General features: G+C 37.4%; 1 protein-coding gene across 7 annotated transcripts in view; it reads right to left on the reverse strand.

Annotated features, from left to right (window-relative positions):
* The window catches only part of LOC106881107 (uncharacterized), a 28,495-nt gene that overhangs the window by 8,192 nt on the left and 3,695 nt on the right, over positions 1 to 16,608 (reverse strand). For 4 of the 7 annotated variants that reach the window (XM_014931344.3, XM_014931343.3, XM_052967890.2 and 1 more), the window contains exons 2-14: positions 15,395 to 15,419; positions 14,848 to 14,873; positions 13,880 to 13,908; positions 13,327 to 13,426; positions 11,924 to 12,128; positions 11,408 to 11,632; positions 9,971 to 10,183; positions 8,982 to 9,084; positions 7,304 to 7,907; positions 4,602 to 4,883; positions 3,565 to 3,665; positions 2,587 to 2,901; positions 553 to 934 (exon numbers count right to left, since the gene is read on the reverse strand). In XM_014931344.3, the coding sequence (XP_014786830.1) occupies positions 553 to 934; positions 2,587 to 2,901; positions 3,565 to 3,665; positions 4,602 to 4,883; positions 7,304 to 7,907; positions 8,982 to 9,084; positions 9,971 to 10,183; positions 11,408 to 11,632; positions 11,924 to 12,128; positions 13,327 to 13,426; positions 13,880 to 13,908; positions 14,848 to 14,873; positions 15,395 to 15,404 (2,595 nt within the window). In that variant the 5' untranslated portion in view covers positions 15,405 to 15,419. The remainder of the gene's footprint in view (positions 1 to 552; positions 935 to 2,586; positions 2,902 to 3,564; positions 3,666 to 4,601; positions 4,884 to 7,303; positions 7,908 to 8,981; positions 9,085 to 9,970; positions 10,184 to 11,407; positions 11,633 to 11,923; positions 12,129 to 13,326; positions 13,427 to 13,879; positions 13,909 to 14,847; positions 14,874 to 15,394; positions 15,420 to 16,608) is intronic. The other 3 variants (XM_089352091.1, XM_052967891.2, XM_014931341.3) reach the window with 1 other exon arrangement.

The following is a 16,608-nucleotide window of genomic DNA, read 5'->3' on the forward strand; positions in this document are numbered from 1 at the left end:
TAGTATTTAGTTACATTAAAGAATTCAAATCCTGTCAAAGTTAATTTTGTTTCTTATTCTTCTGGGGTCAATAGAACAAGCTCCAGTCAAATCCTGGGTTTAATTTAACTAACTATATACACTTTTAGAAATAATACATTTCTAAATCTCTCAGAGAGATTTATGCAGTAGTGATACGATGAAGTAGTTGTATGCTGTCAACTTAATGTGACATTTCCCTGAAGGGAATAATACTACTGTTGGTTAGACCTAGGAAGCTGCACCACTTCCTGTCGGCCTTGACATATTTCCTGTCTCTCCCTTGTAAACATTAGGACACAGGAAATGTGTCAAGGCTGACAAGAAGCGGTGCAGCTTCCTAGGTCTAACCAACAGTAGTATTATTCCCTTCAGGGGACTGCCACATTAAGTTGACAGCATACAACTACTTCATTGTATACACTTTATCCCAAATCTTGTGGCCTTGTGTCTATGTTAAGAACCAATATTTTCACCACATTTCACTACAATATATGTTGATTGACATACAACTAATTAAAAACGTGTACTTACCCTGCATTTATCAAGAGCAGCCTTCTCTCTGGCCTGATCTTCTTCCCACAACCGTTTCTCAGCCTCAACAGACACCTGCAATGCCTGGTACTTGTTCACCTCTTGCTTCACTTTCCATTTCTCGTCCTCCAACAGCTGGGTCTGACTGTGAAGTTGACATTCCAGTCTTTCAATCAGGGCCTCCAGTCGTAGTCTCTCACGTCCATTTTCTTCCTGCTGCCTGTTCAACCTTGCTTGCAACATCTTCAGCTGTTCATCACGGTTGCGTATTGACACTTCTCTCTCGTCCAACCCTTGATTCTGCCACCTGTCTAACTTCTGTTGAAACTGACCCAGTTCTTCAGCATTTGTATTCATTTTCTCCATCACAATATTTAGAGATCTATAAAGAGAACAGTGGATAATCTGAAGCACACATGATGCCAGTTGATGGTAGGTAGGCTTGGCCCTATGGTGGTAGCTAAGGTAGAAGTAAGACACAGATATGTAACAATAGAGGCTGGTAAGACATAGATATGTAACAGTAGAGGCTGGTAGCTACAATAGAAGCAGATGATGGTGTTATGGACTTATAACAGAACTGGACAGTAATAAGAGTAAAAGTTGGTGAAGGTGTTTCAGATATGTGATGGAGTAAAGAAAGATAAAAGTAATATGGTCGCATGGTAGTAGAATATAACAGAGTAGGTGAGAAAGATGCAAACATGTGATGATAGCTACAGTAGAGGTGATAGTGGTGTGGCCTGTAATGATTGTAAGAGTATAGGCAGGTGTAGGCAAGAGATGGCAGAGCATGATAAGTAAAGTAGAAGTTGGTTATGGAGTTATGGCCACGCGATATTAGTGAATGGTACCTACAGCAAAGAAAGTTAATCGTAGCATGGTTGTGTGATGGTAGTAGATGTAGAGGTTATGTGATGAAGTATAGTTATATAATAGTAGAATAAGAGTCCAAATTTTTGAGAGAGACAGAGAAATTCTGACAGGATTCATCATCATCATCATCGTTTAACGTCCGCTTTCCATGCTGGCATGGGTTGGACGGTTTGACTGAGGACTGGCAAGCCAGATGGCTGCACCAGGCTCCAATTTGATCTGGCAGAGTTTCTATAGCTGGATGCCCTTCCTAACGCCAACCACTCCGAGAGTGTAGTGGGTGCTTTTACGTGCCAGTGGCACGACAGCCAATCAGGTGGTACTGGTAACAGCCACACTCAAATGGTGTTTTTTACGTGCCACTTGAACAGGAGCCAGTCCAGCAGCACTGGCAACGACCTCATTCGAATGTTGTTTTTTACGTGCCAGTAAGGCGACACTGGTAACGATCACGTTCAAATGGTACTTTTTACGTGCCACCGGCATGGGAGCCAGTCAGTGACCCTGGCGACGATCATGCTCGGATGGTGCTCTTAGCGCTCCACTAGCATGGATGCCAGTCATGCGGTGCTGTCATCAAATTTGATTTTGATTTCATTTGCCTCAACAGGTTTTCACAAGCAGAGTTTGGTGCCCAATGAAGGAAAGGTATGCATAAGTGGGCTGGTTACACCACTGGCATAGGCCACGGGTTATGATCTCACTTGTCTTGCCGGGTTTTCTCAAGCACAGCATATTTCCAAAGGTCTCGGTCACTAGTCATTGCCTCGGTGAGGCCTAATGTTCAAAAGTCATGCTTCACCACCTCATCCCAGGTCTTCCTGGGTCTACCTCTTCCACAGGTTCCCTCAACCACTACGGTGTGACACTTTTTCACACAGCTATCCTCATCCATTCTCACCACATGACCATCATCATCATCATCATCATTATTATCATCAACACTGTTTGTTTTCCATGTTGGCATGAGTTAGACAGTTTGACTGGAATTGGTAAGCCAGAGAGCTGCACTAGGCTTCAGTCATCTGTTTTGGCTTGGTTTCTACAGCTGGATACCCTTCCCAATGCCAACCACTCTACAGAGTATACTGGGTGTCTATTATGCGACAAAGGCAATGATGCTAAAGAAATATAAGAGATTTTCATGGGCCATCTTACCTATTTGTTGACTGGAAATTGTTAATTGCTTCCAATTCTTGAAGCTTAGCTTCCTTCACTCTGTTGATTGTCTCAGTAAAATCTTGCCTTTCCTGCTGCAAAGCTAGACGATGGGCTTCCCGTAGTTGCTGTATCTCGGCAGCTTTCTCTTTCTCAAATACTGCCAGTGCTGCATAGTGACGTTGTATCAAAGCAGATTTCTCATCTTCAAGGCGGCAGATTTTTTCAAGATTTTGTTTGAGGAGTTCTTCATTTTCTTGCCTCAACCTAACCTCTCTCTCCTGCTGGGTATCCTCAATTAACTGAAATCTGGATCTGGAAAGGAATGAAAAACGCTTCTGAATATCTCCAGCTGTCCTTTGGTTGAGTCTGTTACATGTCTTTAACTTTTTAAGAGCAAAGAGACAAAGATGGAAGGTGGAGACAGGCAGATAATAATCAGAGGGAGAAAGAGAAAGACAGAAAAACTAAGAGAGAGGGGGAGGCATACATATACACACAGACAACCATCAGAGAAAGAGAGGAGAGGGGAAAGAGAGGAGAGAAGAGGAGAGGGGAAAGAGAAGAGAGAAAGAGGTGAGGGGAAAGAGAGGAGAGGGGAAAGAGGAGAAAGAGAGGAGAGGAAGAGGGGAAAGAGAGGAAAAGAAGAGGGGAAAGAGAGGAGAGAAAGAGGGGAAAGAGAGGAGAAGAAGAGGGGAAAGAGAGGAGAGAAAGAGGGGAAAGAAAGGAGAGAAAGAGGGGAAAGAGAGGAGAAGGTTGAGAGAGAAACTGAGAAAGATAAGCACAAGAAAACGGAGAAAGAATGAGAATGAAAAAGAAAGAGACAGAACACCTAACAGGAGTGGAAAGTGAGAGAAAGAGAGAGAGAGAGAAAGAGAGAGAGAGAGAAAGAGAGAGAGAAAGAGATAGAGAGAGAAAGAGAGAGAGAGAAAGAGAGAGAGAGAGAAAGAGAGAGAGAGGTCAGTGTGTGTAACTTACTTATATGATTGTTCAACAGCTTTTATCTCTTCGTTGCATCGTTTCTGGACAGTTTCATTTAACATAGTCAAATGTTCCTTCTCTATTTGAAGACGGTGTATCTATTGAGACACATAAACACAGAAGATAGAAGCAGACCACACTGGTGGGGTACACAGAATATAATACAGGAGGTTACACAGGGATTGCAGAAATATGGTACAGTGAGTTGAGGTGGCATTGGGGAACAGTATTTAACCCTTTGGTCATCATTTTTCTGTTGAAATATGGAATGTATCTCTAACAACATGACTAATACTAAATAAAAGAATTTGTACAAATAAATAATCATCTTGTCTCTGAATATAATTATATATTATAAGAAACCTGGTGCACCCACTTTTTAAGATCTGTCCATTACAGGGTACAAGAACACCAGATTGCTTTTCGTTACCATATTTATGCTGAAATATAATACCTTTGTTTCAGTTTTTTAAAATAATGAAGAATTTAGTAAAATAATATTGTCGTTAGTAAGCTGGTGTTATGGCAGTAAGTTGGCAGAATTGTTACCATGCTGGATGAAATGCTTAGCGGTATTTCACCCATCACTATGTTCTGAGTTCAAATTCCACTGAGGTCAACTTTGTCTTTCATCCTTTCGGAGTCGATTAATTAAGTACCAGTTACATACTGGGGTCGATGTAGTCGACTAGTCCCCTCCTCCCCAAATTTCTGGCTTTGTGCCTATAGTAGAAAGGATTATTAAGCTGGTGTTTGGAATAAGTGATCATGGAATTTTGAAGAAAGATTTTAATGTAGATCATTTTAAGACAGGAATTTTGAATCATAGAACAAGTAATGATCAGTGGATTGGCCTCAAAAGAGTTATGTGCATGTTTTTCCATGCATAAACAAGTATATCTGCATGTAGGAGTTGTATATGTAAACGCAAGTATGTACTGCATGTACAATTGATTGTATGTATAATGTATAATCAACCATGTAACATGTGTGCAAGTATAAACATAAACACAACCGACACATGTGTGCATTACCTTAATCTCAGCTTCGGCTAGTGTGTCTAAGGAACCATCTAAGGGGCCCTTAGTAACGTTTGGCACAATGTGAAGACTAGGTTTTGGAGAATTTAATTCTGTAAGAACCTGCATACTTTGTTGTTTGAAATCTTGTGAGGTATTTTGGTTATCAGCAGTTTGATAAATATTGTAGCTGTCCCTGCGCTTAGGTTGGTCCTCTTTAGTGACATGTGGTGGCTTCTGTGAGGGTTTCACTGCTGGCTCAGCTGATGAGGGTGCTGCTAACTTTGGAGATTTCACCTGTTAAAAGAAAATCAATTATATATATATATATGAAAGTCGGACGTTAAGCAATGATGATGATGATGAGATATATATATATATATATATATATAGATATGCAGGGCAGGGAATCGTCAATTAGTAATAAAATTAATAATCATCGCTATCAATCTGGAGTAATAATTTGTAGTTTTGAAATCAGTAGTTCTTTGACTGCTATTTCGAAATTCTCAGTATGTTGGAGAAGCAGGTTACTGTCAATCCCTATATATTTATGATTATAAATTTTTACCGAAGAAGGTTTTTTCATACTGAGCTACCCGGCAAAATTGTTGATTATTAATTTTATTACTAATTGACGATTCCCTGCCCTGCATATCTATATTTTAATAATAACTCTAAGGTGGATAGTTTAACCACAGGAATTCGTACGAGTCTCTTTCCTGTGCAGGACTATTTCTGATGCACACTGAATTGAAATTCATTAGGGCGAGGGATTTTGAACTTACTGGCCGATAAATTTCTTAACGTCTTCCTCACGTGGTATTGATGTTCACATGGTCAAAATTAACGTGAGTTATTTAGACATTAACAAATTTATTAGAATATTTAGCTGAAGATCAGAATAGAGTATTTTACTCTTAACTGTGAAACAATTGTACTAAATTAACTAAAGGCAAGTGTTTTTTACTCTTCTCTACTGTTTTTTGTTCTGTGTGTATCAAAGATATCGCTATCAATCTGGAGTAATAATTTGTAGTTTTGAAATCAGTAGTTCTTTGACTGCTATTTCGAAATTCTCAGTATGTTGGAGAAGCAGGTTACTGTCAATCCCTATATATTTATGATTATATATATATATATATATATATATATTATAAGGTTTTTAAACTTTTAAATTTTCATATTCAAAAGCTACATCCTCTGGAAAAATTATTATAATATATATATATATATATATATATATATATATATAACCGCCACTTACATAGGTAGTAAGCAATAAACAGTCTTCTGTGTACTACAATGGATACGCGGTGTTCGTTTGGTATGTTGAATTTCTGTCTACTTCTATTTCTCTTGACCATATTATACTGAAGAGTAGAGGTTGTATAATACTACAATAACTACGAAATCATGATCTATAATTCAGTCTGTTTTTAAGGGGCTGGCTTTGAGAGTTGCATTTCCTCGCGTTCGGTAAAAATGTGTTTTTTATGGTAGTCTGACCTCAGAGTCCCTCATAGTGTGAGGCATTATTGTATAGTAATGCCCTTATATAAATAAAAATATATATTTCGGGAATAAATGATGGATTTTTTCCCATATGAGGTTTTTTCATGCTAGCTACTTGATAAATTCTTGTAAAAGAGTTCATCCTATTATTGAATTTATATATATATATATATATATATATATATATATCACTTTTAAGTTTTCTATAGACTGAAAGTTATGACATTTTCTATACGAATACATCTATGTAAACAGTGTAATTGGAGATAGAAAAGGAGGGAATGAGACTGTTTAATATTTTTGTTACAGTAAGTGATTTAAAATATATCCGGTTTCGATGTACTCATCTTACCAAATATTAAAAAGAATTTTTTAGGAAGACAAAAAGAAAAAAAAAACAGTTTGTACCATAAAATCATTAAATACACAAGAGATCTTGCCCTGGACAGGTTACTAGGAGAAACTGAATCCCATATTACAAGCTTACAAATCATTCATATCTGCTGCTGCTGTTTCTTACAGGAATGGTTTATACTAGCCAACAGTATCTATTTATGACTATGACAATCCTGTAGGAGATAGGCCAACTGAGCTTTTCAGAGTTTACTGTCTTGGCAACAGACACAAACTGATGGTAACAAGATATCATTACTGTGTTCGTATTCAGTTACCAATAGTTTATCATTTTTCCAGTATGCCATCAACTCAACCATCTACACTCAATGTTGTGTGCAATAATAAAAGCTTTGTTCAGCCTCAGTTTAACATCCACTTTCCCATGATAGCATGGGTCAGGAGGAATTCATTGAAGCTAATTTTCTATTGTCTGGTGCTGTTCCTGTTGCTAACCAAACCAGTTTCCAAGCAAGATAATGTTTCCCCATTACCAGACATGTTTCCACATAAGGTTGGATGCAAATAACACCGCTTGTGTGGTGGTGATGTTCACTTACAATTAATATGTGATGTTAAGAGAAGGAGACATTAACTCTGACACACACACACACGCACATACATATACAATGAGCTTCTTTTAGTTTCCTTCTACCAAATTTACTCACTCACAAGGCATTGGTTGGCCTGGAGGATATAATAGAAGACATACAGTGGGACTGAACACAAAATCACACAGTTGGGAAGCAAGCTTCTTAACTACACAGTCATAACCCATGTCTATATTTATAAAATAACCATGCATTTACCGTTATTTCCTCAGGTTTTTCTTGGACTGTATTATGTTGAGAAAAAAAGGGCTCAGATTTTGATAAGGCACTTGATTTTTCCAGGCCCCCACTTGTTTGAATTGTTGGTTCTGATTTAGTTACAACACTAGATTTTCTTCGGACGGCACTTGTTTTTGGAGTGACATTAAATTCAAAACTTTCGTCAGACTTAGATTTTTCAACTTTCCCAGGGGTTTCTGTTTTAGGTGGAAGAACATCTTTAAGAGTCAAACTTGGTTTAGCTGGGTGAGAGATCTCAGTTTTGAATGATTCATTTAATTCAGTATCAGTTGTGGCCTTCTTGATTCCTAACCAGTCATCATCATCGTCATCATCCAAAACAATCTCTTTACTCTTCTTTTCTTCTACTTTTGGTTTTGTTGTCTTCTTTGTTTTGTGAGATGTGGAAGATTTTATTGAGCTCTTTTCTTTACTTATTCCCATTAACCAGTCAAAGGTATCATCATCGTCATCATCATCATCATCATCATCATTATCCAGAGATGTCTTCAGAAAGGACCCTCTTCGTTTGGATGAATTATCTGACAACAGGGAAGATTTACTTTCACCTTTATCAAGCAATCTATCAATTAGACAAAGAAAATTGGAAATGTAACAACAACATAAACAATACTTGCTTCTAACATAGGCACAAGGCCTAAAATTTGGGTCTTGTTGGAGTGTGGGGTAGATAGCTGATTACATTGATCCCAGTTACTAACTAGTATTTTACTTACCCTGGAGGGATCAAAGACAAAGTTGACCCCAGCTGAATTTGAATTCAGAACCTAAAGTACTGGTACAAATGCCGCAAGGTATTTTTTCTAGTACTCTAATGATTCTGCCAGCTCACCACCTTAACAACAAAGATGGCCATCAATAGTACTGGTGCCACATAAAGCACTCAGTACAAAAAGTGATTGGTAATCAATTGAAGCTGTGACAATAAAGAGCCTGAGAGGGCTCTTTAGACTTACTGATGGCAAGGTGACCTCTATAGTGCTGGTACCAAGAAAAAAAAAAAACGTACCTGATACACTCTGTAAAATGGTTGGTGTTAGGAAGGAGGTCCAACCTTAGAAACCATGCAAAAAAAAAAAAAAATGAAACATTTGAGCAGGATGTGGACCTCCAATCCATTGAGTCTTGTCAAACCATCCTACCTGTGCCAAAATGGGAATTTGAAGGAAAATAACTGCAATAAATAGGTGTTTTGTCTATGGGAAGATTCATGTTTCATTCGTCAATTACCATAGAACCAGAGCTAAGAAATGGCTCTTAAAGGTCCTTTGGACTTCATCTATAAAGATACTTTCATTTCATTACATAAACGCAAGGCTTGTAGTACAAGATGTTTTATAAAGGTGATGATGATAATGATGAAAGTGATAACGAAAGTAGTAATAATGATGATGACAAGAACTACATAATCCAGTGTGACTTTTCGTTTCATTTTTTAAGATAGTATTGTTTGAACCAATGTGGCTGCTATTTCTAGTTTGGTTAATTTAAGATGTAGAGGCTACATCATGGGCTCAAGTGATGTTGCTGCTATTGATAACAATGACAATGGTGGTAATGATAATGATGAGAGTTGTGTCATGAGAGAGAGAGAGGGGGGGAGAGGGGGGAGAGCAGAGCAATCAATGTGGCTCACCTTCCGCTCCTTGTAGTTGATAATGAGGTTGATGATGCAGCAGCAGAAGGTACATATGAGCCAAAAATGAAGTCTTCTTCCTTGTTCGTTCCCTGCTCTGATGCTGGCAGTAATAATGAGAGAACATTAATATAATAGGTCAATCATAATGAGAAAACATTGATATTATTATTATTATTATTATTATTATTATTCTAATATTATTAGGCCAACATCGCCTTCCTGGCACTTGTGCCGGTGGAATGTGAAAAGACATTCGAGCGAGATCGTTGTCAGTGCTGCTGGACTGGCTCCTGTGCAGGAGGCACGTAAAATACACCATTTTGAGCATGGCCGTTGCCAGTACCGCCTGACTGGCCTTCGTGCCAGTGGCACGTAAAAGCACCCACTACAATCTCGGAGTGGTTGGCGTTAGGAAGGGCATCCAGCTGTAGAAACTCTGCCAAATCAGATTGGAGCCTGGTGTAGCCATCTGGTTCACCAGTCCTCAGTCAAATCGTCCAACCCATGCTAGCATGGAAAGCAGACATTAAATGTTGATGATGATGATGATGCAGCAAACTAGCAGTCATTTCCATTGTGTATAAGTGACTGAGATCACTGCATTCCCCTGAACAGGACACCAGTCTGTCACAGGATTACTCATTTACAGTTGAGTGGACTGGAAACAAAGTGTTTTACACTAGAACACAACACACCATCCAGTCCAGGAATCAAAACCATGATCTTGTTTGCAATCCTGAGTGCAATACCCTAACCACTAGGCTATGTGCCTTCACCAAGATATAAGGAGGTGAAACAAATACTGCAAAGTATTTGGATCAACATTCTAATGAATTTGAACAACAACACCCCACCCCCATCTCACTATCATCTTATCAGTAAGGTTGATAAGAAATCTAATGAATAGCAATTAACTGCTAATAAAGCATTGATTACTGTTGTTCAAGCTAGCAGAATAAAAGATAATTAATTATACACAAACTTACAATTAGTAACATGTTTACCCTTCAAAAGATCATCAACCAGGGATTTTTTGTCTTTAGAAGTGCCAAAAGTTTCTGTTGGGGAAGATCTTCCAAAAAGATAATCAAGATTAGATTTTGAAGATTGAGTATTTTCTTGTGGACTGTCATTTAGACCAAGTTCATCAAATATATCATCTTCATTGTTAAATGTCACAGCCTTTTTGGTAGCAGGTCCTAGAAAAGTTAAAAAAAAAAAAAATGTTTACTGGATATTACAATTATTGTTGCATGAACTGAATTAGGTGGATACTAATCAAATACTTGTTGGTATAAAATACACTCGAAAATCAGTAGCCCTTGTAGTATATTCCCTCAATTTTAGGGGCTGAGCTCCAGCTTTTGTTTTAATACTGTTGATCCAACTGGACCAGTTGTCAAATTTATTAATTTTCAGAGATTGTTTGAGAAGTTGTGGACTCTACCATACTATGGTACACAAAGACAGTTAAAATTTCAGTACATCAGATGTAATCTACTTCAGTATATTTCTAAATATCTAAGACAAAAGTCCAAAACTAAAGCCACTCATCAGAACAAGGTCATCTGCATCCAGTGTCTCCATTAACAGTCCCTCTCTTGCACTCTCCGTCACCACTATTGCAAACAACAATGGTGACAACACAGATCCCTGATGCACACCAACTTTCACTGCAAAGCTCTGATCCAATTTTCACTCTATCTCTCCACTTGCAGTTATCATTTGTGGGTATGCAGACCATACCCACAAATCACCCTTACCACTTCTTCCTCAAATGCTAACACTACTGTTATCACTCTGTCACTCTTTCTCCTGACCTTCACCACCTTCTCACAGATTTCTTCCTTCACCAAAACTCTCACACCTCCAGTTCCTCTGCTATTTCCTGACCACCATGCTGTTTTATATTTCTTGCTCAGGGTTCTACTAGCTGTTATAGTAAAACTGTGAGATTATTACCTCGCATGGAAACAGGCGTGGGTTGCCACCAGGAAGGGTATCTGGACATAGAAACCTTTGTCCCAACAGGCGTGTCTGTGTGGTTAAGAAGTTTTCTTCCCACACAGATTCTGGTTCAGTTCCACTATGTGGCACCACAGGTGAGTGTCTTCTACTATGGCCTAGGGCTGACCAAAACCTTGTGAGTAGATTTGGTAGATGGAAGCAAGCTGAAGGAAGCCCTTTGTATATATATATATGTGTGTGTGTGTGTGTGTATATATATATACACACACACAGATAAAGGGTCATGCATGAGCACTGGCTTCTCTGCTCAAAAAAATGAAAAAAGAAATACACATATAAATGCAGATATTCAAACTCACACATGCAAACACCTGAACACAAACATGAAAGACAATAGAGAAAACTCCATCATTTTCCTCTTGGATTGTTAGAGACTTAAAATATATTTACTTTACCTTTAGTTTCTTTCACTTTTGATATACTGGAAGTATTTGGAGATGGGTTAAGTGTAGTTGTCTTTGTTGGAGGTGGAGGTGCATCTGTAGAACCAGGTTTTGTTGTTGTGGTTGTTGTTGTTGTTGTATCTGAGGCTAATTTAGTAGTAATCTCTTTCTTGTCCATAGATTGAAGAAGGCTGTCATCGTCAGATAACAACCCAGTCAAGTCTATGTTGTCGTTAACTGGAAATAATTGATCAATCAGGTTTGTTAATTTGTCATTCAGTGAAGCCATTCTTGAAGTAAACCAAAAATGAATGCAACAAACTGATCAAGGGATAATTTCAAACCAAGGTTTCAAAATGTTTAACAAGAAAAGATAACGTGTACACAAACATAAATTTATATATATATATCTACATACATGCACACATATATCTACATATACACACAAATTATGAGGTGCATCTCCATATACACACTCACACGTGCAAAAAAATGATAAAAAAGAAAACAACTTTGAAAGTGATTTACATTTTGATTCTTGATTCTTCAATGTTGAAGATGTTTTTGGTGGTTCATCTTTTGTCTGTTGTGTTACTTCTTGATCTTGGCTCCCATCTCTGCTAGGAGGATGGTGGGACTCTGAAGTACCTGCCAAACTCGATTTCTGTGATGCCTTGTTGTCAGAGTCTTTCTTCCGCCCACCAAATAGATCTGCATCCATGTCATCCAAATCCTACAATAAATAAATAACCATCTTGAAAACAACTTTGTTTTACCTTATTACAAAGACCTAGAATCTGTGATGTTATGGGTTAGATAGCTACAAGGCTAAGAGACTTGATACTTTCGTTTGTATAATGGACTGGAAAATTTTGTGGTTAAGGAGTTGAATAGCTCTAAAGCTAAGGCATTTGACAGCGATAAAATTAAGGGGTTGGGCAACTGTACTGTTTCAGTTTCATGGTTGAGTGTTAGGTGGCTATCCATCCCTAAAACTGTTCCAACAATTCATAAAAAATGAGCAAGTTTATGATGAAAAAGACAGACATAAAAGAATTTATGCATTTGTCTCCATCATTTTCCAAAAGTTTAACCAAGACATACTAAGGAAAACAATGTACTCAAGTTAAAAATAACATCTGTTCTTAGTTTTGAACTTCTGACCATTTGGTTTGGCAGTCTAACAATGTAACCTTCAAGCTATATGACTAGATTGATGTAATAGTAATTTTCCTTCTAAATTTCCAAGAATGACGGTTAAATGTTTCACTCATCACAAGCTATCACAACCAACAACCATAGTAAAGATAAGAGGGTAATAGTTATATGTATCAAAGATTCAATAATATTTTAATTTATTACCCCTGTACCAAACCTCTACTTAAGCAGAATTGACTGAGGCTACTCTGTAATGCTATCATAAACCTTCAGACAAAATGGTGACAGTTATATTACAAATTTGGGTATGCGGGTAATCTGAAAATATTTTATGGAGTGATGACTGTGCCATGCATAGTAACAGGCAGCCCTTTGGCAAGGCATAGCAGCCATTCAGCCACCCTGCCAGGGATATGTCAAAGTCATGGAACTGCAGCATAGTGGATTGTGAAGTGGTAGCAGAAAAGCTCAATTGAGCCAATGGTGCTTCTTACATTGACGCTGAGTGAAGAAATCCTAGAAGATTAATGGTCAGGATCATCAAGCTCTATCAAGAGAATAACTGCAAAGCATTCATGGTTGTGTAATCACTATGACCCAAGCTTCCAATTCAAATTCATAATGGAATTGGATGGTGACAGAGAGTCATAGGAATCTGCAAAAGCAGCGAAAAAAAATATAATGGATGAAATCTTACTTTAATTGAAACTTTTGTGTTATACTGAGACTACTCAATGACAATACCATCGCAAGGGTTAACAAGGTGGACTTACAGCTAATGACTTAGCCAACTGGTCAGCATCAACATCTGATAAGCTTAAGTCAGATTCTTCTTCAGCTACAGCAGCCATGTTTGCATAGAAATCTTCACTGCTAAATGAAAAGAAATTGGAAATATAATGCACTGGAGGGAGGAGAAATACTGGACTGTTATAATAAAGGGAAATAACTAGAAAGAGATTAAAAAAGTAGGAAGGGAAACTACTACAGTGTATGTGTGGAGGGAAACATTCTAATTAAGTGTTTATTGTAATGAGTTGTAATGTTTTCTGGCTGAATATTGAAGGTATGTAATGTCAAAAACATTAACTGTAAGAGGGAATAGTAAGTTTATATAAAGTTTAGTCTGAATAAAAGGTGCAGAATCTATAGCTCTTGAGATCCTTCTGGACAGGTGAAGTTGGTGCAACTTGTATTTAGACTGATTTTTGCAGAGAGGGTATGCAGGAAGGATCTTCCAGAGGAGACTGAAGCTATAGGGAAGAACTTTTGTAGACAAAGAAATAAAAGATGAGATTAAGGTATGAAAGGAAAATATTTACGTACCTGATACTTGGCTTAGGTTTATCATTGTCCTATCAAAATATAAAATAATTAGAAATAGGGTGATATCTTGGGTGGGTGGCAATAGAAACTAGAATAGAAGCTTAGTCAACAACATTAAACAGTATAGAACTTGATTGAGATAACTGGAACCACCACCACCAACTTAAAACTCTAAATTGGTGTCAATCTTTTCTATGTTCTTTGATGGGTCAAGATGATTCAGAAAAAAGATTATCATCTTGCAACCATTACCCAATACACAATGAATAATATAACCAAAAATAGCAAAACACCAACATTAAATTACAAGTATAAGAAAAATGATGCTGTCATACAGAGCTGTCTAATCTCATGATTGCTGAACAAGGCAATTATTATATCATTAATGGTGGTGGTGGAGATGACAACAACAATAATGAAGAATATACTAATTATTGCCAACAAGAGAATTGTTTTAACCCTGTCACTGTCACAAGTGACTAGACAGCATGTGACAGTCAAAGAGTAACAAACATTCATTTAAGCCACTCAGTGTATCTGGATAATGTTCAAACTTAGAAGTTCCTTGTCTTTATTAAAGAAATGGACAAATGATACTTAGTTTATAACAAGTGATAAGTTTAAATGTTGTTACAGGCATTGTTTGTTAATATTTTAGACATGACACATTAGTAGACTTGTTTTGATATACCAAACTGTAAAGTGCTACAGCCAGCTTTATAGCAGAACAATATGTGTAACTATGAAAAAAAATACATTCAAAAGTCTAAATTTTAAAACTATTTATTTTATGTTCATATCATGCTGAGTCAAATGAACTGTCTAACTGTATTTGTATTGATACTAAAAGCATGGCCCTGCATCAAAAGATTACTAGTCATACTAATAAGTAGACAGTAACGACCTCACAGTATAACTAATGTACAACAGGGAAATGAGAACAAATTAATGTTATTGATGCTACTTACCAAAAGTCTTCTAGCAGTCTTGGGTCCTGAAAATCAAGAATAATAATAATGAAGAGGATGATAATGATGGCGATAATTTCTAACTTTGACACAAGACAACAAATTTAAGGGGTGGGTGTAATGTCTATGCTTCCATGCTTGCATGGGTCAGAAAATCCCAGAAGGATCTGAACACAATGTAAAAGGGAATGTAACTAAATGCATGGTCTCTACATCACTGAAGTTGTTGACTATATACCATCTGTATCTTATCCCATTTAATACAGATCTAGTTTTTTAATTTTGCATCTGGCATATCCCACTTTACTTAGTATTAAACACTTTTATTCGATACATCTTGAGAGTAATCTCTCTCTGGAACTCTCTTAAGATGTATTTTCTCACTCACAGTTAATCCCTAATAATTCAACTTGAACATTAATCATACTAATTGCACTTAATTATCACCAACACCTAGTCTCAAATGACCTGAAATGACTGTAGATGCCATCCTTCCTCGTTGAGTTGAAAATAAAATTTTAAAAAATATATAAAAATATTTACTTACGTGTGACCATCCTGCTGACTTGTGGCTGAAATAGTTAAAAGAAATTTAGAAGAATAATTACATAAATTTAAATAATAATAGTTTCACATTTTAGCACAAGGCCAGCCATTTTTTTAGGAGTGGGGATAAGTCAATCACATCAATTCCAGTGCTCAACTGGTACTTAATTTATTGACCTGAAAAGTACGAAAGGTAAAGCTGAGCTTAACGGAGTTTGAACTTAAAATGTAAAGCCAGAAAAACTGCTGCTAAATATTTTGTCCAGCTTGCCACTTGGCTTTAAAATAATAATACAAGACCCAAATTTTGGGAAGAGGTATAAGATGATTAAACTTTACCAGAAGTTATTTTATTGATCCTTTAGGGTGAAAGATAAAGTTGAATTTGGTGGGATTTAAACTTAGAGCACGAAGGACAAACCTAAATATAAGGCATTGTCTGCTACTCTATTGCTTCAGTCTGGCACAAGGGCACAAATAGTGTAAGCATATAATTGAATTAATCTATCGTCTAGTTTAACACCAGTAACTAGTTCTTGGGTGCCTTGGCAGGGGCTGCCCTGTTGCAAACATTTGGGCTGAGGTCTTTCATCAGATGACAATTTCCACCAGTTTCAGGGGTCAGAGGCGAAACTTCTGTACGAAATTTAATCCAGAGAAACGAAAGGCGAAGTTCCTAAAATAAATAACTGTCAGTCAAATTCAAAGTTATTTCCAACAACAGTACTCCACACCCTACAAAATATGAGGTATTGTGCAAATGTTAAACATTATCATCTACATCAGGGAGTCACTAATCATCGAGGCATGAATCATTTCGGACTGGACCGCATAGAAAGAATAAATTTTAAAGTTTAATTTCTATTTTATTGACTATTGCTTTCTGCGGAGTATTTTTGCATTATATATGTAATAATTAAATGATATATTATGAACTGTGAAGGCGCATGGCTCAGTGGTTAGAGCGTCGAGCTTACGATGGTGAGGTTGAGAGTTCGAATCCCGGACCGGGTTGCGTGTTGTGCTCTTGAGCAAGACACTCTATTTCACCTTGCTCCAGTTCATTCAGCTGTAGAAATGAGTTGCAACGTCACAGGTGCCAAGCTGTATCGGCCCTTTTGCTTTTCCATTGAATAACACTGGTAGCATGGAGAGGGGCGACTGCTGGTCTTCCATAAACAACTTTGCCCGGACTGGGAGGGTAACTTTCTAGGT

This window comes from Octopus bimaculoides, chromosome 5, assembly GCF_046866305.1.
Source record: "Octopus bimaculoides isolate indiv1 chromosome 5, ASM4686630v1, whole genome shotgun sequence".
Lineage (NCBI taxonomy): Eukaryota > Metazoa > Mollusca > Cephalopoda > Octopoda > Octopodidae > Octopus > Octopus bimaculoides.